The sequence below is a fragment of the Chiloscyllium punctatum genome, chromosome X, assembly GCF_047496795.1.
Source record: "Chiloscyllium punctatum isolate Juve2018m chromosome X, sChiPun1.3, whole genome shotgun sequence".
NCBI classification, from domain to species: Eukaryota; Metazoa; Chordata; class Chondrichthyes; order Orectolobiformes; family Hemiscylliidae; genus Chiloscyllium; species Chiloscyllium punctatum.
This window is the reverse complement of record NC_092791.1, coordinates 20,653,355-20,676,390: the sequence shown is the minus strand read 5'-3', so window position 1 is coordinate 20,676,390 and position 23,036 is coordinate 20,653,355. Positions and strand designations below refer to the sequence as shown.

General features: G+C 41.8%; 2 protein-coding genes across 12 annotated transcripts in view; one reads left to right on the top strand and one right to left on the bottom strand.

Moving 5' to 3' along the window:
- The window catches only part of LOC140471277 (STE20/SPS1-related proline-alanine-rich protein kinase-like), a 222,316-nt gene that overhangs the window by 20,946 nt on the left and 178,334 nt on the right, over positions 1 to 23,036 (bottom strand). The gene's annotated exons all lie outside the window — the stretch shown is intronic.
- The window catches only part of LOC140471276 (LIM domain and actin-binding protein 1-like), a 139,701-nt gene that overhangs the window by 102,160 nt on the left and 14,505 nt on the right, over positions 1 to 23,036 (top strand). For 5 of the 8 annotated variants that reach the window (XM_072567246.1, XM_072567245.1, XM_072567248.1 and 2 more), the window contains 2 exons: positions 249 to 375; positions 18,729 to 18,880. The exons of 1 other annotated variant lie outside the window; for it this stretch is intronic. In XM_072567246.1, coding sequence (XP_072423347.1) covers positions 249 to 375; positions 18,729 to 18,880 — 279 coding nt within the window. The remainder of the gene's footprint in view (positions 1 to 248; positions 376 to 18,728; positions 18,881 to 23,036) is intronic. 2 more of the 8 variants (XM_072567250.1, XM_072567251.1) reach the window with 2 other exon arrangements.

Sequence of the window (23,036 nt, the reverse complement as noted above, 5' to 3'; positions counted from 1 at the left end):
ACTAATCACAATCAGGAGACAGAGAGGATTTGATTTAAATAAGTGATATGCTTTCTTCAACAAAAGATAATGCCATGAGCAAGTTGATTGCTTTCAGTTGTAATTGATAGCCAAATCATGTGCTATGCTTCACTTTAATGAGATATGAACAAGAGGATGTCATCATGATGTTGCCTGACCCCCTCCCCCGTCAAGAAAAAAGAAAAATGATCAGGGTTGAACGTGCTGGATGTTTTTGTTCTCTCAAGCAGGCTAACAAAGATCAGCATCTCAAGTCTGATGTTTCCAAAAAGTGGCTAGACAAGACTGCAGAAGCCAGTTGTTTGATCGAAGACATAGAGAGAAAAGCAAGGGAGGAAAACTCAAGTGGTTTTGGTAAGGATTTTTAAAAAATGTATAGGGATATGGTGGGGAGGGGATTACAATTAAATTCTGGAGGAGATATTAGTAACATGAGGACAACTTTTCAAAAAACAAAATTGTGCTGTCATTGCTTCCCATTTGGTAAAATGAGCATTGATGTTTGAGTCATTAGCCTTTGACAATTAAAATTGTTTAGCACGCTATTTTAAAGCATGTTGATTGTGCTTACTTCATTCTGAAAACTGCTGTGACTTTGTATTTATAGTACAGGGAATGAAGTGGCTCTGTAATACTGGGTGCCTTACTGATATAATTTAATGTCCTGATTACATTGCACGTTGTTTCCACAGCAGCCTGAAGCTTTTTAGCCTCTTGGCCACATAATCAGCTGTTAGAAGTTTTATACTGAGGTTGGACTGAAACTTGCTGTCTTGAATGCCACTTTTGTTTACATTATCAGTTTACTGACTTTCAAATTGTGGTGTTCCAGTGATTTTCTCTCTCTCTCTCTCTCTCTCTCTCTCTCTCTCTCTCTCTCTCTCTCTCTCTCTCTCTCTCTCTCCCTCTCTCTCTCCCTCCCTCTCTCTCTCTCTCTCTCTCTCTCTCTCTCTGAGTTGATTTGCCATATGAAAACAGATATTTGGGGGAAATTATCCCTAATGTCCTGAGGGTCAGTTTCCTTCCCTTAGAGTTATAATATTAAACATTCCCACTAATTATTCTACTGGAATTTTAATAGCTTATGTGTTTTAAAACTAACTTCCCATTGTTTATATCACAGCAGAACATTTATATTCAGCCATTATCATTTGAGGGGATGCCTTTTTTTTCCCCCTAGCAAATAGACAATTGTTTAGAGTAGCCATTGATTTCTTTTTGCTTTCCAGAATGCAAAAGTCCCTGGTTATTTACAAGATAATTGCATAGCGTAGGATTGCCAACTGTATCAAATTCCAATAATTTCTTGCTGTTCACAAAATTTCATCTGATCAATCTCCAAATTGATCACATCATATCCTAATGCAACGTTGGGAAAATCTGACATTGTCTCTGAACTGTTGGCACTGTTAGCACTCATTGTTTAGTTAATGAGAATTATCTTTGGGAAATAAGCTTTCTATGGTTTCTGAGACTTGAAATAGATAAATACATGTATGTGGTAGTGTTGTGCTGGACTTGGTTGAGTTCTTACCTGCACAGCATAAGGTTTAGTTGGGTTAATCCTTTTTGGATGTGATACCCACATTTTTGGGGCTGGTTTCAAAGCAGTGCTACTGAATACTTAAATGTAACTGAGGCAGCTTCACTGAACTTCCTTCACCGTTTCCTGAAGTACATCACTGTCTCAGTGTCTTTTCATAATATGAATTGCTCATACTGAATATTCTACTAGCCAACTCCTTCTTGTCTTCAGCCCTCAAAAGCAGTTTATTGGTATATCTCCATCCTTTTCTGGATAGTTTCCCAAGATTACCGACAGCAACTCACCAGGGATGTTTAAGGTTACAACTTACTGTGCTTTGAATACTTGTTGTTTTGTAACTGTTCTATAAGCTTCTTGCATAATTTCAAACTCTGAAATGGGAGCATACATTCCTACTGCCTTTGGCTTTCCTGAGTGATTCATAAGCAATGAAGCATATGGTATCTGGCTATTTTCCATCTTTTTCTTTCCCTACCCCTGGAAAAAGTGTAAATATTAATGCTTTAAGTGGTTAATTCTGCTTTGTTTCAGCCTGAGGATTTCCCAGCTGTGTTGCCTTTGCTTTTTGAAGTCTGACATTTTTGCCTTGCAGCTGCATTACATCGATATTATTTATCACTGAACTATGTCTTTTATTTTTTGGGTAGACTTAAGGTTGCAATAGGCATTTTCTTGAGCCATACATATTAACGTGAAGGATTGCTGTCATTGGGTATAGGAGCAAAAATTTGTGATGGGATCTGTGTTTGCTCTCAATTAGTTGTTTGACTTACCCCATGTACAAGAAGGGTCTGTTTCTTTGCTGTACATCTCTGACTCTTCCACTGCCTGTGATGAGAGGCAATAAAAAGAGCTGAAGCCAATTAGTGAGTCTTGATTAGAGTGGTGCTGGAAAAGCACAGCAGGTCAGGCAGCATCCAAGGAGCAGGAAAATTGACATTTCGGGCAAAAGCTCTTCAGCACTATCCCTGATGAAGGGCTTTTGCCCGAAACGTCGATGCTGCCTGATCTGTGCTTTTCCAGCACCACTCTAATCTAGATTCCTGGTTTCCAACATCTGCAGTCCTTGCTTTTACCTAATTAGCGAGTAGAAAGTTCAGTTCCTTTTTGGGGAGAGTGCTTGTGATGTAGTGGGAGAGTCCCTTGCTCTGAGCTAGGAGACCTGGGTTCAAATCTCACCTATTCCAGATCTGTGTAATATCATCACTAAGTAGTGTTGATTTAAAAGTATCTTCAACCCCGTTGAGATTCTAGGTCATGACTGATAATGTACCTCAATGCCATTTTCCCTTCACTGTCCCCTTATCTACGTTATGTTCCGTTTTGCCATATTCCTGTCCACTTGCTCAGCCTGTCGAAATCGCGTTGAAGCCTCTCTCCATCATCCTCTCATATTCTCACATAGTTTCGTCATCTAGAAACATGGGAACATTGCATTTTTGTTCACATCCAAATCATTTGATATAGGACAGAATTTTCCCTACTGAGGTGCAAAGGAAGTAATGAGAAAGATGGAAAAATATGGTGAGAATTAGAACATTTGATTGCCCACATTGGGTAAAAATTTTGCTGATTTTATCCCCTCACAGCTTAAATGGTGATATCATTAGATGGTAACTAATTTATTTCCATATATTTGTATCTTATTTAAACCCCAACTCTCTTTATTTACATGCCACTCCCTGTTTTCTCTTTTATCCAAGAAACTAGATGGTAGAAGTTCCTGACATATAAGTTAGATGGGTGCTTGGCAGCTGCAGTTTGCTGAAGGTTTGTCATGGCAACCATGCAACTTCCGAATGCTCCCCAGCCACCATTGTCCTCGACTCATCGTCCACAGAAATTGATATTCGCAAACCACCAGCCGCCTCATCTCATCAAGAATAGGACTAATGTCTTTTGTCCTAATCAGCTGACAATTCCCCGTGTCTATCACTAAAACTTGGGCTAACCTCAAGTTTTACCTCACCCTGAGTAAAGTTTACCATTAATTCAATAGATACTTTTTGGGATGTATGGAAATTCTAAGGGTGATCTATCCATGGTTAACTAGAAAAGTAAAAGATAGATAGTATCAAACTTAAAAAGCATCTGTGTAAAGGTAGGTGGAAGATCAGCATGTTTGACAGAATATAAAAATAGCAAAGAATAGCCAAAATATTAATGAAGGGAAAATTGTGTACAAGAGAGCCAGCCAGAAATACAAAAACAGATATTTAAATACAAAGAAAATAGTTAACAAGGTAAATATTGGACTTGCAGGAAATTAGTCTGGGGGCTTCCTAATGGACAATAAGGAGAATGGCAGAATGACTTGCCAGGTATTTTGCATCCGTCTTCTCTGTAGATGTTATAAGCAATATCAGAGAAGCATTAGTGTTTACTGTAGAGAAGGACATGGGAGATATAGAATGTGTGGAAATAGATGGTGACATCTTGAAAAATGTCTATATTACAGAGGAGGTAGTGCTGGATGTCTTGAAATGCATAAATCCCCAGGACCTAATCAGGTGTATCCTAGAACTCTGTGGGAAGCTAGGGAAGTGATTGCTGGGTCCCTTGCTAAGATATTTAGATCATCGATGGTCTCAGGTGAGGTGCTGGAAGACTGGAGGAAAAGCCAGGGAACTAGAGACCAGTGAGCCTGATGTCGGTGGTGGGCACGTTGGAGGGAATCCTGAGGGACAGGATTTGTGTATTTGGAAAAGCAAGGACTGATTAGGGATAGTCAGCATTGCTTTGTGGGAAATAATGTCTCAAACTTGATTGAGTTTTTTGAAGAAGTAACAGAAGATTGAGGGCAGAGCGGTGGACGTGACCTATATGGAAAGGTTCCCCATGGGAGATTGGTTAGCAAGGTTAGATCTCACGGAATACAGGAAGAACTAGCCATTTGGATACAGAACTGGCTCAAAGGTAGAAGACAAAGGGTGGTGGAGGGTTGCTTTTCAGACTGGAGGCCTGTGCCCAGTGGAGTGCCACAAGGATCAGCGCTGGGTCCACTACTTTTCTTCATTTTATATAAATGATTTTGATGTGAGCATAGGAGGTATAGTTAGTAAGTTTGCAGATGACACCAAAATTGGAGATGCAGTGGACAGTGAAGAGGGTTACCTCAGCTTACAACGGGATCTTGATCAGATGGGCCAAGGAATGGCAGATGGAGTTTAATTTGGGTAAACGTGAGGTGCTGCATTTTGGGAAAGCAAATACACCTTAATGGTAAAGTCCTCGGGAGTGTTGCTGAACAAAAAGACCTTGGAGTGTAGGTTGAAAGTGGAGACTTGGGTAGATAGGATAGTGAAGAAGGCGTTTGGTATGCTTTCCTTTCTTGGTCAGAGTATTGAGTATTGGAGTTCATAGGTCCTGCTGCAGCTGTACAGAACATTGGTTTGGCCAATTTTGGAATATTGCATGCAATTCTGCTCTCCTTCCTATCGGGAAGGATATTGTAAAACTTGAAAGGGTTCAGAAAAGATTTACAAGGATGTTGCCAGGGTTGGAGAATTTGAGCTATAGGGAGAGGCTGAATAGGCTGGGGCTGTTTTTTCAGGAGTGTCAGAGGCTGAGGGGTGACCTTATTGAGGTTTATAAAATTGAGGGGCATGGATAGGGTAAATAGAGAGACTTTTCCCTGGGGTTGGGGAGTCCAGAAGTAGAGGGCGTAGGTTTAGGGTGAGAGGGGAAAGATGTAAAAGGGACCTAAGGGGCAACTTTATCATGCAGAGGGTGGTGCGTGTATGGAATGAGCTGCCAGAGGATGTGGTGGAAGCTGGTACAATTACAGCTTTGAAAAAGCATCTGGATGGGTATATGAATAGGGAGGGTTTGGAGGGATATGGGACTAGATTAGGTTAGGTTATCTGGTTAGCATGGGTTAGTTGGACCAAGGGGTTGGTTTCTGTGCTGTACATCTATATGACTCTAAGTAGTGATTAAATCAAGAAATGGAAGTGTGGAAGGAACTCCGTAAAATCACAATTTCCAGAGAGGTGGTACTGAGTTAATCATTGAAGGTGACAAATGCCAGATATCATCCTAGGGTCTTAAGAGGTGAGTAGTGCGATAATTGATGCATTGGTTTTAACATTCCACAACTCCTTTTAATTCACAGAAGGTCACGTTAGATTGGATCATAGCAAATTAAACTTCCATTCAAAAGTTTTTTAAAAAATCATCACCCAACACCAGGTTATAGTCCAGCAGGTTTATTTGGAAGTACTAGCTACACTTCTCCAGCTTCCACCAAAACACATTAAAACAGCCATCCCCTACGGACAAGCCCTACGCATTCACAGTATCTGTTCAGATGCGAAGGAACGTGATGGGACTTGGAAGTACTCAAGGATGCCCTCATAAGAATGGGGTACAATGCTCAAGTCATCGATCACCAGTTCTGACGTGCCACAGTGAGAAACCGTAATGACCTCCTCAGGAGGCAAACAGGAGCTGCAAACAACAGGGTACTCTACTCTTTGTCCAGTACTTCCCAGGAGCTGAAAAACGACGTTATGTTCTTTGCAGCCTGCAACACATTATCAATGAGGATAAGCACCTCGAGAAGAGCTTCCCCATGCCTCCATTTCTCACCTTTAAACAACCACCAAACCTCAAACAGATCATTGTTTGCAGCAAACTGTCTGGCTTTCAGGACAACACTATACAACCCTGTCATGGCGGATGTTGCAAGATATGTCAGAGCATTGACACTGATACCACCATTACACATGGGGACAACACCCACCATGTATGCGGCAGGTACTTCTGCGACTCAGCCAATGTTGTGCATCTCATACTGCAGGCAAGGATGCCCTGAGGCATGGTACATTGGTGAGACCAAGCAGATGCTACAGAAATGGATGAATGGACACCACAAAACAATCAGTAGACAGAGTGCTCCCTCCCAGTCAGAAAACCCTTCAGCGGTCCGGGACATTCGACCTCTGACCTTCGGGTGACCATCCTCCAAGGTGGACTTTAGGACAGGCAACAACGCAAAGTGCCGAGCAGAGGCTCATAGCCAAGTTCGGTACTCGTGGGAATGGCCCAACGACTCCTTGGGTTCATGTCACACTACAGGTGTTCCCACTGCAGCTCACATACACGCTCATGAAGACCCTCCCTCGTGTGCTGACACATATACACCCACACACCCACCCTCACACCCTATACCCCTTTACATTCACACATACATGCGCACTCTCTCAGATACTCATAACCCCCCCCTCCTCCCATCTCTTCTCCCTATACCCCCCCCCACGCGTGCGCGCGCGCGCGCGCGCACACACACACACACACACACAGTGAATTTGTACTTGCAGAACTACGTTTTATTTTGCTCAAAAACTGCATGAAACTGTAAATCCGTCTGAACACTGGGGCACAGACAGCCTCACACAGGGCACCTCCTATCTTTAATGCCTTCTCTGAGCTGACATGGCACCTATTGTTAAACTTCACTTGAAGCAAAATGTTCTGGGATATACATATGAAAGAACTGAAACCAACATCATCATTCTAAAAGATGAGAGACTTAACAAACAATCCAGGGCTTTTTCAATGTATAATTTCAGTTACATCACACGGTAAACTTTTGCTATAAATTCTGTCTCACACAATCTGATACTCCACAACCACCTGATGAAGGAGCAGCGCTCCGAAAGCTAGTTCTTCTAAATAAACCTGTTGGACTATAACCTGGTGTTGGGTGATTTTTAACTTTGTACATCCCCAGTCCAACACCGGCATCTCCAAATCATGACTCACATTCAAAAAGGGAGGAATGCAGGATGAGGAAACTACAGACCAGTGAACTTAATACCAACTATTATTAAAGACATTCTAGCAGGTACTTGGATAAGTTGGGCAGAGTCAGTATGGCTTTGTGAAAGGGAAGTCCTGTTTTGTCAGTTTATTGGGAGTTCGTTTTGAGAATAAAGCATGCCCTGCGGATACAGGGGAAACCAATGGATGCACTTCACTTCGATATCCAGAAGGAATTTGGTAAAGTTAAAATAAGAGCTCGTGGTATGGTGCAGAAGAGATCAATTAGCTTTACAGGAAGCAGCAAAGAGTAGGTATAAATGGATTTTTTATGGTAGGCGTGTTCTAACAAGTGGTATGCCGGGGATTGAAGTTCAAAGCTAGAGGTGACCAAGCATGTGGATGAGGGTAGAGCAGTGGATGTAGTGTACATGGATTTTAGTAAGGCATTTGATAAGGTTCCCCATGGTAGGCTTATGCGGAAAGTCAGGAGGCATGGGATAGAGGGAAATTTGGCCAATTGGATAGAAAACTGGCTAACCGGTCGAAGTCAGAATGTGGTGGTAGATGGTAAATATTCAGCATGGAGTCCAGTTACAAGTGGAGTTCCACAGGGATCAGTTCTGGGTCCTCTGCTGTTTGTAATTTTTATTAATGACTTAGATGAGGGAGTCGAAGGGTGGGTCAGTAAATTTGCAGATGATACAAAGATAGGTGGAGTTGTGGACAGTGAGGAGGGCTGTTGTCGGCTGCAGAGGGACTTAGATATGATGCAGAGCTGGGCTGAGGAGTGGCAGATGGAGTTCAACCCTGCCAAGTGTGAGGTTGTCCATTTTGGAAGAACAAATAAGAATGCGGAATACAGGGTTGATGGTAGGGTTCTTGGTCAGGTGGAGGAACAGAGGGATCTTGGGGTCTATGTACATAGATCTTTGAAGGTTGCCACTCAGGTGGATAGAGTTTGTAAGAAGGCCTATGGAGTATTATCGTTCATTAGCAGAGGGATTGAATTCAAGAGTCGTGAGGTGATGTTGCAGCTGTACAGGACTTTGGTTAGGCCACATTTGGAGTACTGTGTGCAGTTCTGGTCGCCTCACTTTAGGAAAGATGTGGAAGCTTTGGAGAGGGTGCAGAGAAGATTTACCAGGATGTTGCCTGGAATGGAGAGTAGGTCGTACGAGGATAGGTTGAGAGTTCTCGGCCTTTTCCCGTTGGAACGGCGAAGGATGAGGGGTGACTTGATAGAGGTTTATAAGATGATCAGAGGAATAGATAGAGTAGACAGTCAGAAACTTTTCCCCCGGGTACAAGAGAGTGTTACAAGGGGACATAAATTTAAGGTGAAGGGTGGAAGGTATAGGGGCGATGTCAGGGGTGGGTTCTTTACCCAGAGAGTGGTGGGGGCTTGGAATGCGCTGCCCGTGGGAGTGGTAGAGTCAGATTCATTGGCGACCTTTAAGCGGCATTTGGATAGGTACATGGATGGGTGCTTAATCTAGGATAGAAGTTCGGCACAACATCCCGCCTCAGGCAATTCTGTGTGGAGTTTGCACATTCTTCCCGTGTCTGTGTACTATGTTGAAGGCACTAGTTCATAACATACACTTGCAATTGTGCTGTTCCATATTCACACAGAGGTAGTATCATATTTCAATCCATGTTTCTCTCTCTCTTTCTTTTAGATTAGATTAGACTTAGTGTGGAAACAGGCCCTTCGGCCCAACAAGTCCACACCGACCCGCCGAAGCGCGGCCCACCCATTCCCCTTACATTTACCCCTTAACTAACACTATGGGCAAATTAGCATGGCCAATTCACCTGACCCTGCACATCTTTGGACTGTGGGAGGAAACCGGAGCACCCGGAGGAAACCCTCTTTGAGCTACTTGGTCTGTTTCCATGCTGTACAGCTCTTTTTTTTGTTCCAGCCGTCCAAGCTGACCAGATATTCCACGTTAATGTAGTCCCATTTGTCAGCATTTTGGCCCATATCCCTCTAAACCCTTCCTATTCATATACCCATCCAGATGCCTTTTAAATGTTGTAATTGTACCAGCCTCCATCACTTCCTCTGGCAGCTCATTCCATGCACTTACCATCCTCTGTGTGGAAAAAGTTGCCCCTCAGGTCTCTCTTTTTATATCTTTCATCTCTCACCCTAAACCTATGCCCTCTAGTTCTAGACGCCCCCCACCCCGGGGAAAAGACCTTGTCTATTTACCCTATCCATCCTCCTCGTGATCTTATAAACCTCCAGATGCTTTAGTGAAAACAGCCCCAGCCTATTCAGCCTCTCTCTATAGCTCAAACCCTCCAACCTTGGCAACATCCTTCTAAATCTTTTCTGAACTCTTTCAAGTTTCACAACATCCTCCCTGTAGCAGGGAGACCAAAATTGAATACCGCTTTCTAAAAGTGGCCTAACCAATGTCCTGTACAGCCGTCCATCTTGTATACTCAATGCACTAACCAATAAAGGCAAACCTAACACCCGTGACTCCACCTTTGAGGTACTATGAACCTGCACTTGTTCCCTTTCTCAGATCTTCAATATCATGCACTTTTTTTTGGATGGTGTATGGAAATCCAAGTCTGCAGTGTTTCCTTTTAAAGCTCAGTTGTTCAGTCCTATTTTTTTCTGTTTTATACGCACTGGCCCAGATTTTCCAATAGTCAGATAATTGCTTTTGAAGTGTAGGTGGGACCCTGCAGGCCCCGCAGAAGCTGCTTTGTAGCAGATCCCAAAGGATTTGCATAGGAAATTAAAGATTTTGTTGAGAATTTGAAGAGTTCCACTGGATATATAATCAATTTGGAGAAGGTAGACCATTAAGTACCAAGTCTAACTACTGAGTAACTATTCAACTGGCCCTTCAACTTGTCCCTCTCACCTTCAACTACACCTGCCCCAGACCCTGACCTGACACCCCTTCTGAACTGATTATCTCTCTCACTCCAACCTACCCCAAATACTCCTATTGTTTGCCTGGTATCCTCCATGCCTCCCTACCTATCTGCCCTACACTCCAGGCACCCTAACCTCGCATTTGCCTTGTATATTTTTTGCAGGATTTCCTTGGGAAATCTGGCTCCAGTGCTCTATCGCCCTTCCCTTTCCAGACGATTTTGATATTCAGAACTGTGTAAACTATCCAAAATGTGAGAGCCCTTTGTGCTTGATGTGAACGTATTCAAGCTGCAGGATTTGAGCTCTATCTCTTGAGCCGTGTATCTCAAGATCACATTTTGCCGCCTTCAGGACTGCATGTTCTCCTGATGGTTTTAGGATTTTTTTCTGTTTAAAATCCAGATTTCCCTTCTCTGTATTTTCTGATAAACTTTTTTTTTTGGGGGGGGGGGGGCACTTGCAATATTTGTTTCCTTTTTCTTGTTTCATGACTTAGTATCTCTCCAAAAAAGTCTTTTCCTACGTGGTCAATCAAAGGTTTTGTTAAAACTTTATGGGTGTAATTTATTTTTGTTAACCTTGGGAATTCAGTAGATTTAATGGGTCATGTACATAATATATCTACTTGTTTCCATTCAGTTTTTCCAAAGTTCTCCCCTTTCTATCATTAAATAGCACAAAATGCCTCATCTCCCACTACTCATGGGAAATTCTCAAATCTCAATTATCATCTGCCCTTCTTTTGAAAATTGGAGCTCCATTTGTTTCTTGGTCATTGGGTCAACTTCTCTATTTAGTTATTGCCTCTTCTAGTCAGTTTTAGTTTATTGGTTATAGGTGGCATGGTGGCACAGTGGTTAGCACTGCTGCCTTACAGCGCCAGAGACCGGGTTCAATTCCCGCCTCAGGCAATTCTGTGTGGAGTTTGCACATTCTTCCCGTGTCTGTGTGGGTTTCCTCTGGGTGTTCCAATTTCCTCCCACAGTCCAGAAATGTGCAGGTTAGGTGAATTGGCCATGCTAAATTGCCCATAGTATTAGGTGAAGGGTAAATGTAGGGGAATGGGTCTGGGTGGGTTGCTGTTCGGAAGGTCAGTGTGGACTTGTTGGGCCGAAGGGCCTGTTTGCGCACTGTAAGTAATCTTTAAAAAAACATGGTTTTCTCTAGTCTCTTTGGGCTGAGCAGTCTTGCTGTTTGGGGTGTTAGCGTTGGCCTACTTACCTGCCACTGCATTGTGGGTGACTTCCTGATGAATTTTTTGTTTCCTTGCTATTAAAACCAGACTATTTACATTATTTAAAAAAGTCACTCCTGGGATGTGGGAAATATTCGGGCAGTACTTATGGCCTATCCCTAAATGCCCTTGAAGATAGTGGTGAGGCACCTTTTCAACTGCTGCGGTCTGTGTGGTTTAGGTACACCTGCAGTGCCAGTAAGGAGGTCCTGGATTTTGACCAAGTAACAGCAGTTATGGTTCCAAGTCAGGATGGTGTGGCTTGGAGGGAAACTTTGTAAATTCACTTGTAAGCTCCGATAAAGAAGTAATTTTGTAGTATTCTTTGATAATTTGATAAACAAGCTCCCAGGATCCCTCCAGTCCTTCCACTTTGCTACTTCTGTTCCTCTGAGAGATGTGCACTGGATGGGGAGATCTGAGCACAGATTTGAGTAACTGCTTTGCCAATAACTTTGTCCTGTCCAGAAGTGTAACCCTGACATCCCCATGACTCACTGTGACTCACTGTGACTCACTGTTTCAACAGCAGCGCTTCATTGTTCTAAAGTTCAAGGCCCTCCAATAAATAGAATCTCTGGTACATTATATCTCCCACCAGCCCTAATGTACAGCAGCCGTGATTTCTATCTTTTGTTAACTTGAATATATAATGCATTGCTACTTTTATTTTTCTCAGCACAATATATTTGTGAAAAGTTCCAACATTGAGCATTACTTTCAAGTTCTTAGGCTGCTCATAAGAAAAGCAGATTAGCCTATCTTCAGGGGTGGCAGGCCAGTAATTTTGAACAGAGAATTAACTGGTAAAAAGGTTTCAGCTTGTGCATTTCAATTCAAACAGCCCACAAGCCCGAGTGCCCCTTTTTTGATTTGGTATGTGGGTCTATACCCAGCTATTTATTTTAAAATGCTCTACACCCGCTGAGTTTTGGCAGTAGATAGGAGGAAATCATTGCTGTAGTATTGCATAGAAACTATAATCCAGTATAAGCTACATTTTCTGCTTCACATGCTGAAGTCATCATATTTTCTCAACTACATTCTGAGAGTATAGATCTCTTTTGATCGGAGTATTGAGTTGGGGTACTTGGGAAGGGAGGCATCAGTGTTCTGTTAAATGCCTTGCATTCAGAAGGCTTTGTATTTTGACTCCAGGTGTTTTGAGTAATTCAGGGCGGAGCTGTATTGTATATCAGATGCTGGGCATCTTTAGCCTTTGTAGCAACTTGGTATTTTTTAAAATTACTTGAGGCCTTTTTTTTCCAAAAATGATTATTTTAGGAATGTGTCAGCATTCTAAATACACTGTATCATGGAAAAGGTAGGGCAAAGACACACTGATTTGGAATGAACAATATAAACCAAGCTCATTCTTGACCAAATAAAATGCGATCCTTCAGAAATAAAGAGAAAATTAGAGAATGAGGCAACCCCTATGCTGCTTTCTTTTTGGAAAAATCATAGTTGAAGGGCCAAGCAGATGCCCAGTGGAAACTCATCAAATTTCCTGCAGTTGAATATTAAAAAAAAAGTCAGTGAAAGACCTTGAATTGAATAGGTTAGCGAGCTGACAGATGGCTGTTAAAAATTTCAGTCCAGATTCCTCCTCCTCCTCTTTTTTTTAATATTCCCCCCCCCCCCAGCCATTTTTAAACTGAATGTGTCAGCAGACATTGAACATAAGTGTATCTCTATGCTGGAGCTACATTCAGTAAAGCAAGCTGTGTTTGTTGATTTATCTGGTTAATCAGTAGATATCACTGGGAAGTAATGCTTAAATTGTACTTGACCAAGCTTTGATTATATCTAGTTCTCTTTATTAAGGTACAAAGCAGCCAAGCTTTGGCAGTGTTGCAGGGAAGAGCAATTAAACTGATTTGCAGCATTTGAGAACTCAGCTGAGGAAATAATTGGTGTTGGGTAGGTTGATTAAATGTAGCCTTTTTCAGCCTTGGTAACTTAGAGTTGTGTGGTCTAATAAATGGTATCAAAAAGATGTATCCAAGACATTCTGTTTAAGATGAATGGTGACAAAAAGGTAAAGGACATGGGTTAAAACTGATGAAAAGTACATTTATGACTGATGTTCGGAGGTTTTTCTTTCAATTCCATGCTTGCAATGGATTTTACAGCAGAATGGCAGAGGAGAGAGAATTAGAAATATTTACAACCAAATGCTGTGATTAGACTAGCTGTGTTTTGTGACCTTTTATCTTTTCCTGGCTCTCGGTTGATCATCTAATCAGGAAATGCAGAAAAATGAAGGAATTGTTCAAAACGTTTCAGACTGAAATGTCCACCTTTTTATCTTCTCCCAATGATTCCCCACTACTAAGGTTGACAGGACCTTTGATTATATCTAGTCCAACTTATTTCCCACTCTTCTGTCCTCACCCCTTCTCTTCCCTCCCACAACAGCGAGTGTTCCCGGTCCTTAATTTACAAGCAACCAGCTGCCATTTCTGCTACCTCCAGTGGGATGTCACCACCTGACAAACATTCCCCACCCCTCCCTTGGCAGCATTCTTCAAGGATTGTTCCCTGTGGAACACTCTGGTACACACCTCCTTTTGTTTCTAGCATCTCCCTACACCCCATGGCACCTTCACATGCAGTCTGGAAGGTGCAATACTTGACTGTTTACTTCCTTGATATCAAAAGCCCCAGACATGTCTACCAGCTGAAGGAGCGATTTACTGTACTCCACTCGATCCAGTCTACTGTATACTGTTCACAATGTAGTTTTGTTTCCATTGAGGAAACAAAATGCGGACTGGGTGACTATTTTACAGAATGTCAACATTCTGTCTATAAAAGTGACCTCGAGCTTCCAATTATCTGCCACTTCAATACAGCAGTGTGCTCCCGTGCCAATATTTGTCTCCAGTCTGCTGTAATGCTCCAGTGAGCCGTTGGGGACTCGCTGGGCACAACATCATGTTCACGCTTTGAAATTAATACACTTCCTTCCAAGTGTATTACCTAACTCCACACCCCGGGTCTTGACATGGGTTGCTTTCAGCACTCACCTATTTTCAACCACTTAAATTTCTCTCTCTCCTCTGTCTCAACCGATCTGCTCACTATTCTTTCTCACCCCTCCCCATATTCAGCATAAATGCCACCCTTTCCAAGCTCCTATCCTTTCTGAAGAAGGTTCACTGAACTCTACGTTCTCTCTCGCTCTCTCCCGCGCGCGCGCTCTCGCTCTCTTCCCCCGCGCACGCGCGCTCTCGCTCTCTTTCCCCCCGCGCGCGCTCTCGCTCTCTATCCCACACTCTGTCAGTGTCTCTGTTAAAATGCAACTTTTTCTGTGTCACTTTGCAAAGTAGGTTCCGGCTCATTGTCCTGTTAAACCTGTAATTTATCTTCAATTGCCTTTCATTGTCAGGCCTTATTTTCTTCAAGAACTTGGTTCTCAAACACAAACATGACTTTTTTGCCTCCTCTTGTATGGGTGTTGTAGAATTCAGCACATCTGGCATTTTCATGGTCATGCTGACCTCAGTCTAAAGCAAAAAGCTGCATTAGCTTCCCAAGCTGTTTAACGCAAGTCATGAAATCTGTGTGGTGTGGAAGTAACTGAGGTGTAAGAGCAAAAGATTTTCTCGATTGGGAGGACCTTTTAATAAAAGTTCATTGTATGGTATGAGGATAGAGAAAGAAAGTATGTAATCTGAGAGGCTTTGTGTGCTGCATTGATTTCGCTTTAATGTTCTAGCTTGGAGAAGTTTGAGGGAAATGAGACTTCTAATTTTTCAAGTAACCCTGGCTTTTGAAATTAAACTGAGAATTTGGAGTGACTGTAGTTCTTCTAGTATGTGTTTGTTGCTTCCTCATTTTGGACACCACTCAAACATTAGATTTAGTTTGATTCAGATCTCCAGCAATCTCAGTTCTTATTTTACGTTTTTCTCTGCATTCTGAACGGCTGCGGGTCTCTTGGCCTAATTGAAGACTATAGGTAAGTTCCATGGTTAACACTGCAATTTAGGCCTGTAACTAGAACAAATATTGAAACCTGTCTTCAGTTTTATTTCTCATGTTTTTTTTTGTATAACCTGCATTTTCTCACATTCCCAGCATCTTACTTTCTTCAATCATTTTACCACTGTAACCTTCTTGCTGCCCAATCAGCCACTTGAATGTTTTGGATCTTTTCACACCGATAGACAGCTTGCAATTCTTTTATATGTGGATGGGCGAGGGAAATGGGAGGCTTTGTGACATTCTCATTTCTGTTTGGGGTGTGAACCCAAAAGGAGTGAGATGTGTGATTGCCTGTTGCATACTATAAAATTGACCTATTTGCCTTTGCTCTTGTAATTTTTATGATGTGCAGTGAAGTGTGTGATTTTGAGCTAATGACTTGAAATGGAAACACTCTTCTGGTGGTCACCTCTTGAGAATGGGATATGGTTGCCTTCAAGAAAACAATAGAGTAAGTTTCTAACATACACACACGCACAGTATCAGGCAACTCCTGGGGATTTATAAATGTACTTTGCTATATCTCTTTCCTCCAGCCAGACAGTTCATTTGCTGCTTTGATCAGAGTCCCAAAGACACTGATCGAATATGCTTTCATCGCTTCCATAGTCTACTGAGATGGAACTTTGTGAATTAAGCTGTACAGCTGCGTCTCAATGCAGTTTGGGATTTCTTAAAGGAGGCAGAGGTGTGTCCAGCCCTTTTAAGCCACGTGTATATGACCCTGGTGTGGGCTGCATGCAGCAAAAACTCTGAGCCAAACCTCTCCTTCCCTACTGGTTTTCATGCCCCCTCTGCTGCTGCTGCTGCTGCTGCAGGCCTGTCACAAAGATCACAAATAATAAGCCTTTTTATTGTCTTGACTTCTTGGGCCTGATAGCTACTTTCTGATTTGTGCAGTTAAACCAGTGAAGGAGCAGAGCTTTTTTGTCTCAGTCAGACAGCAATTCTTTGAAGGCAAAGCAATGCAATTATGTCAATGTTGCCCATGAATGGACAAAATAAATTGTGAACCAGGTTTAAGAGGCTTCTGGGCTAAGTCTTTAAGACTGCCTACCAAAGTGCGAAATTTCAAAAGAATGCGGTGATTTTGAACTTGACTTAACAGTCAAAACTTTTATTTCTGTTTATGTCTTGTGTATTTTTTGCAATAAACAATATTGTAGCTTGACCTGAGAAATGCCTTTTTTTTCCCCTTTCCAAACCTCTCTTCCCTCCCGCAATAAACAAAAGCTTTGGTCAAGTGTGCTTTGGTCATCTTGTGCTGTATCATGTCAAATCCACTGGCAAGTGGATTGATTTATAGGTGCTAAAGCACAATGCTTGGCTCGCTGCACATTTATATTTTGATTCCTCTCAATTCAAGAGGTGTGGTCCTGCTTACTGTTCCCTTTCCTTTTGAGGTTGGATGAAGCACATTGGGAGATGATTAACATTATAGTGAGATGATAGAGGAAGAGTCGTCATTTTGCCCCATGAGGCATAAGGTACAATTGGGACCTTTTCAGTCCCCAGAGTTGAGCTTCACACTGTATCCTCTCCATTAGTTAACATAAAAATATAGAAACTAGGAGCAGGAATAGGCCATTTGACTCTTCAAGCCTACACCACCATTCAATATGACAGATCCTCCTCTCAAAACCACATGCTCACTTTCTCTCCATACTTCTAGTGCCTTTTAACGTAAAAATATTCAAAATCTTGATGGATGGTACAATGGTTAGCACTGCTGGCTCATAACACCAGGGACCCTCTGGCAACTGTGTGTGGAGTTTGCACGTTCTCCCAGTGTCTGTGTGGGTTTCCTCCAGGTGCTCTGTTTTCCTCCCGTGGTCCAAAGATGTGCCAGTTAGGTGGGTTGGCTGTGTTAAATTGCCCCTAGTCTCCAGGGATGTGCTATTTAGATGGATTAGCCATGGGAAATGCAGGGTTGGTGTCGGGATTCTCTGATTCTTTCTTGAATATACTCAGTTTCTAGGCCTCTCCATTCTTCTGTGATAGTGAATTTCAATACTTACTATTGTCTGCCTATGGTCCCATCTTACTTCCACTGCAATAACAACCTTGACATCTAAGGACCCTCCTTTCTTCAGTCTCTAATTTATCCAATACTCTCTTGTCCATTCTGTCTAATATTACGTCTGTTTAATGTTTGTACATTGAAATTTCCCCTGTCTTCTCCTCTTCAACCTCCATCCTTACCCTGATTTTACAAATCTATTCCATACTTTTTACTTTATTAGATTGCCTTCCACTATTTACCTTCATTTCTTCTTTTTTTCTAAGTACCTTGCCCTAACATGCTGTGTAAATGCAAGTTATTCATTTCCTTGCATTTATCTTCTCAATAGCAAGTGTATTTCACAGAGAAAAACTGGTATGAAGATTCAATTACAGATTCCTGTTACTCTGAGAGGAATCCAGCCTCTGACACCTTTTATAACTTAAATGAACCCTGGCATTCCATCAAAGCTAAGGGAACTGTGGTATCCTAACCTGTTGCTTGCAAGTGTGAATTTTGTGGGCATGGAAATTTTGAAAGAGGTGTCCTTTTGTGCCATAGCCCCATTTGAACAACCCGAATTGAGACCACCAGAGCTGATATGAATAATTTGAGGTGTCTATATGTTAACAGAAATTGGATTAAATATGGCCAATGCAGCTTCATGGTATCTACCTTTACACCCCTGCTTCGTGAATTCACCAATTTTAAACTTCTGTTTGAGGCAGTCTGGAGGTACCATGAAAGATACTTGAAGTGGTGTTTGATTTGGTCCGTTCCAATTTAGGTGCATGTCAGACTTCATTTGCGGTGTTGTGAAGCCATGATGCCTGTTAAGATCTCTACAGCATGGGACTCCTCACTTTTGGAGAGTAATGAATATTTTATTTTAATAACAACATTCAAATACCAGTGCTAATGCTGATTCCAAGCCAACTCACGCGAAAGGTTAGCAGAAGTGAAAAGCTGTAAGTAGTCAGTAACCAATTGAAGGGGGGAATTTAAAATTGAAAAGTGCATCCTAGGTAGTCAACTGTTTTAAAAACTTAAACCAGTTAAAATCTTTGCAAGATGGCTAGGGTCAGATCTTCCTTACTTTGCTGTTAACACAAGTGTAACTTTTGGGGGCAAGGGGTTAAAAAGAAAAATGCCACATTAAAGAGAAGACCAATTGTGTTAGCATTTTAAAGGTTTTTTTTCTTTGCTGAGATGTGGAGATGTTCATTAATGTTGAATCTGGCTCTGTTTGAACTTCATGCAGACCATACCTCGCCTGGAACAAGCCCTGATAAAACAGAATCTAAGGTTGGTACGAAGTTGGCAGATATGCAGGAACAGACATCAGTGAAAGACAGAATGGCATTATACCAGGCTACTGCACCACAGAAGGAGACCAGCATCCAATCTCCTACAGTAATCACGTTTTTGAATACATTTCCATCTGCACACAATTGATTCTAATGCTTATTAGAAATGTTGTTGAGGGTAATCCTGTTCTCATGTTAAAATAGTACCTTGTAGGAAGAGTTTTTAAAAAAAAATTTAACCTATTTTTCTAATCGATCTGATCAGGGAATGTTCTTACACATCTTTGGAACAGGTGGGATTTGAACCTGGGCCTCCTGGTCCAGGGGTAGGGACTCTACCATTAAGACGTGCTGACGACAACCAGATTTGCACCACTTAGCAGGAATATCTTCTTTTAATAGCAAGGCCTGTTAAGCATGTCAACTTAAATTTTTTTTTGCTGCCTTGCTCTCTTTTACCCTCTCCTCTATCCTTTCACCTTCAACTGTGTAAATGAACACTGTACTTTGCGCCTGTGCAGTGAAAGGTCGGAATCCTCTTTATTCCTGTGACCTATATATGCAAACAGGAGGTCAGCAGTTTTTTAATCTGTCTATAACACACATGTCAATGTGTTATTAAACTGCCACTATCCATTTATCAGAGGTTAGCATAAAGTCATACAAGATTATTAATTTGAATTTACATAGATATCTGGAGTACTTCACAGAACATCAGTTGCTTTAAAGCTGCAGTTGCTATTGTCTTTTTTTTTTGACAGCCATGTTGGCCTGCAATTTGCGCATAGCAAGGTCATGCAAATCACATTGAGATGAATCACTGATTAATGTGTTTCTGATTCTGTTGGTTGAATTAATTTTGGCCAGGACATGAGGATAATTCCTTGCTTTACACATCGTGTCAATGAATCTTTCGCAGTCACCCGAATAGAGTAATGTGATCTCAGTCCAAAGTTGGCACCCCAGATAATGTATCACTCCCTCTATTCTTCACAAGGATGTTTGCTAAATGTGCAGCCTGAACCCATTACCTACTGACTCAAGTGAGTGATGTATCAACTAGCCATACTGGTGCTACTGGTTAAGGTAGCACTGCTCCCATATTTGTGTGACCAATTGGAATGAAAAATTTGTCCCTCTTTCTCTTCTTCCCTCGCCCCCTCCCCTGGAAACCAACTGGCGCAAACCTTTCTAGCTATGCTTTGACTCTGATGTCTGGCTTCTTGGACTTGAGTCCAGTGACATCAGATACTGGATACGCATTGCATCTTTGTCTCGCTATATTTGCGCAATTCTGTCTTGCTGCAATGTTCTTGTTTCCCTAACTGTATGCCAACAATTTCTTTTGAACAGTTTTTTTTTTAAACCTTGCCTTCAAATTCTATAGCAATTTAACTTGCCTGGTGTCTGGAGTGCTATTGGTGAATTTGGTCCCCCTTTGTTTTCAGTACTGCATCCATTCACCTGCATTCCTTCACCAGATGACCAAATGTGGAAGCTCCTTTTCAAATCCACTTTGCAAACCATATTCATTGGGAATTTCTGAGCTGATTGCTTGACTTTCAGTCGCTCAACTGGAGTGGCTGTGTTTTTTTTTTCCTTTCTAATTGGTGTCAGGTACTTCTAATGCCCAGTTTTACTCTCTGCCATGTCATTCGTGAATGTTTTATATTTATGACATTAAGATTTGAGAGAGATTTAAAATAATTTAGTTACACCCTGATGAAATCAATGTAAACATGGCTCTGCCAGAGGAGAAGAGACTTTATTTCTTCTGGTGAAAGGACCAGCCACCCTACCTATATCACTGTGTGTCTCACCTTTTTTTGACCTGTTAATAACTGGAAGGCTTGCAGGGAGCTGCCAGTGTCTTTAGCTTGGTGATATGTCAATTGGATTCCAAATACTAATAGCTTCCATTTTAAGTCATAGAGGTCTACAGCACAGATAAAGGCCTGAGTCTATGCTAGTCAAAAGCAAGCCACTAATTATTCTAATCCCATTTTTTAGTATTAGACCTACAGCCCTTTATGCCTTGACAACGCAAGGGCGCATCTAAATACTATTAGACTGTTTGAGGGTTTCAGTCTCTACTACCTTTCACAAGCAGTGAGCTCCACATTCCCACCACCCTCTGGGTGAAAGAAAATTTCCTCGCATCCCGTCTAAACCTCCTTCCCGTTCCCTGAAATGTATGCCCCCTGGTCATTGATCCCTCCACTAAGGGAAAAGTTTCTTCCTGTTTATGTCAATCATAATTTTATACATCTGTTGTGGTCTTCCCTCAGTCTCCTCTGCTTTAAGGAAAACAACCTTTAGTCTGTCCAATCTCTCTTCGTAATTAAAACACTCCAGGCCAAGCAACATCTGAGTAAATTTCCTCTGCACCATCTCCAGTGCAATTTCATCCCTTTTAATATGGTGGAAATGTTCTCTCAACTTGTCAGGTGTGAAGCCTGACATTTGGATATTCTGTCCACCCATGCCAGGTAGGCGTTCCTCTGTGATGTACACACTCACTCCATACGCTACATTCACTCACTACTGATGTCTTGTTTATCTAGTCTTTATCCTTTTCCATCTCTATTCTCTTTCAGCAGCCTTGCGTGTTTGCCAAATGCTGCTAATTTTGTAATTTACGCCACTTTAGAGTCTTGTGTCGTTTCGGGATTGCTCTTTCCTGTTTTTTTTTTAAAAACGCATCCTGGCATGTCTTCCTGCCATTGTGCTACTTGTATTGCATTTTGGCTAAAACTAATCAGAATTTCAATTTTTAAAAGTTTCCTTGAACCAGAGGTTCATTTTTAAGTATGCCATTACTCCAGCCTTACTAATTTGAGTCATCTACAAACCAGAAGATGCAACCCTTTGGTTTTCTGACCCTTTAAAAATCTTAGCATGATCCTTGGATTGCTTGTCTGTTGGTTCTAGCTACTCTGGAATGTGGTGTTATCAGCACTCCAACTAAGCTCACATCCCAAATGAATAACGAAATTCATTTAGAAATGTGAAACAGAACAGCAACAGTTTATTCACAATGATAGCAGTAAAATACCTGTTTGTTTTTGCAATTAGTCTCTTCCTAACAATATAGTCTATATTGTGAATGATCCCAAAACCTATTTGAGCCCTTGCATTTGGTTCCATTTTGCCTTGGTTTCTGCACTTTACTGTTTCGTTCTTTCTCTCCTCGTCACAAGTTTAAATATTCCCATTAGTTTTGAGCTGGCGAGAGTGTGCATTAATGGATTAATGCTTTCTCTGGCAGTCTCATTTCATGTTGAATGTTCCTTGTTGGGTGGCGTTCCCATCATAACAATTGTTTTCCTGGCTCTATTAATATGTTAATACTTGCTCCTGGAAATTAGACATGCTGGAGCCAGTGGCCATTCTGACCATTGAAGTAACCATGCTTTTACACAGCAATTTACCATATCTTTAGGTCATTTCAAAGCACTTCAAATCATCAAATTTGTTTTGAAGTGTTTGTGCTGTGTGATAAACACAGCCGATTTGCACATGGGATGATTGACTATTCAATCTGTTTTTGCTGAGGGAAAGTTTTTGACCAGGAGAACTCCCTCCTCTTAATATAGTGCAATGGATTAGATTAGATTCCCTACAGTGTGGAAACAGGCCCTTCGGCCCAACAAGTCCACACTGACCCTCCGAAGAGCAACCCACCCAGACCCATTCCCCTACATTTACCCTTGACTAATGCACCTCACACTACATTTTGGCTAAAACTAATCAGAATTTCAATTTTTAAAAGTTTCCTTGAACCAGAGGTTCATTTTTAAGTATGCCATTACTCCAGCCTTACTAATTTGAGTCATCTACAAACCAGAAGATGCAACCCTTTGGTTTTCTGACCCTTTAAAAATCTTAGCATGATCCTTGGATTGCTTGTCTGTTGGTTCTAGCTACTCTGGAATGTAGCTACATAAATTGGCAATTTAGCATAGCCAATCCACCCTAATCTGCACATCTTTGGACTGTGGGAAGAAACCGGAGCAGCCGGAGGAAACCCACTCAGACACTGGGAGTGTGTGCAAACTCCACACAGACAGTTGCCCGAGGCGGGAATTGAGCCCGGGTCCCAAACTCCACTCACAGTTGCCCGAGGAAGGAATTGAACCTGGGTCCCTGGTGCTGTGAGGCAGCAGTGCTAACCACTGAGCTACTGTGCTGCCCATTGTTCACATCCACTTGGTGGCATCTCAGTTTAATGAATTATGCAAGAAATAAATTCCCTTTTGAAT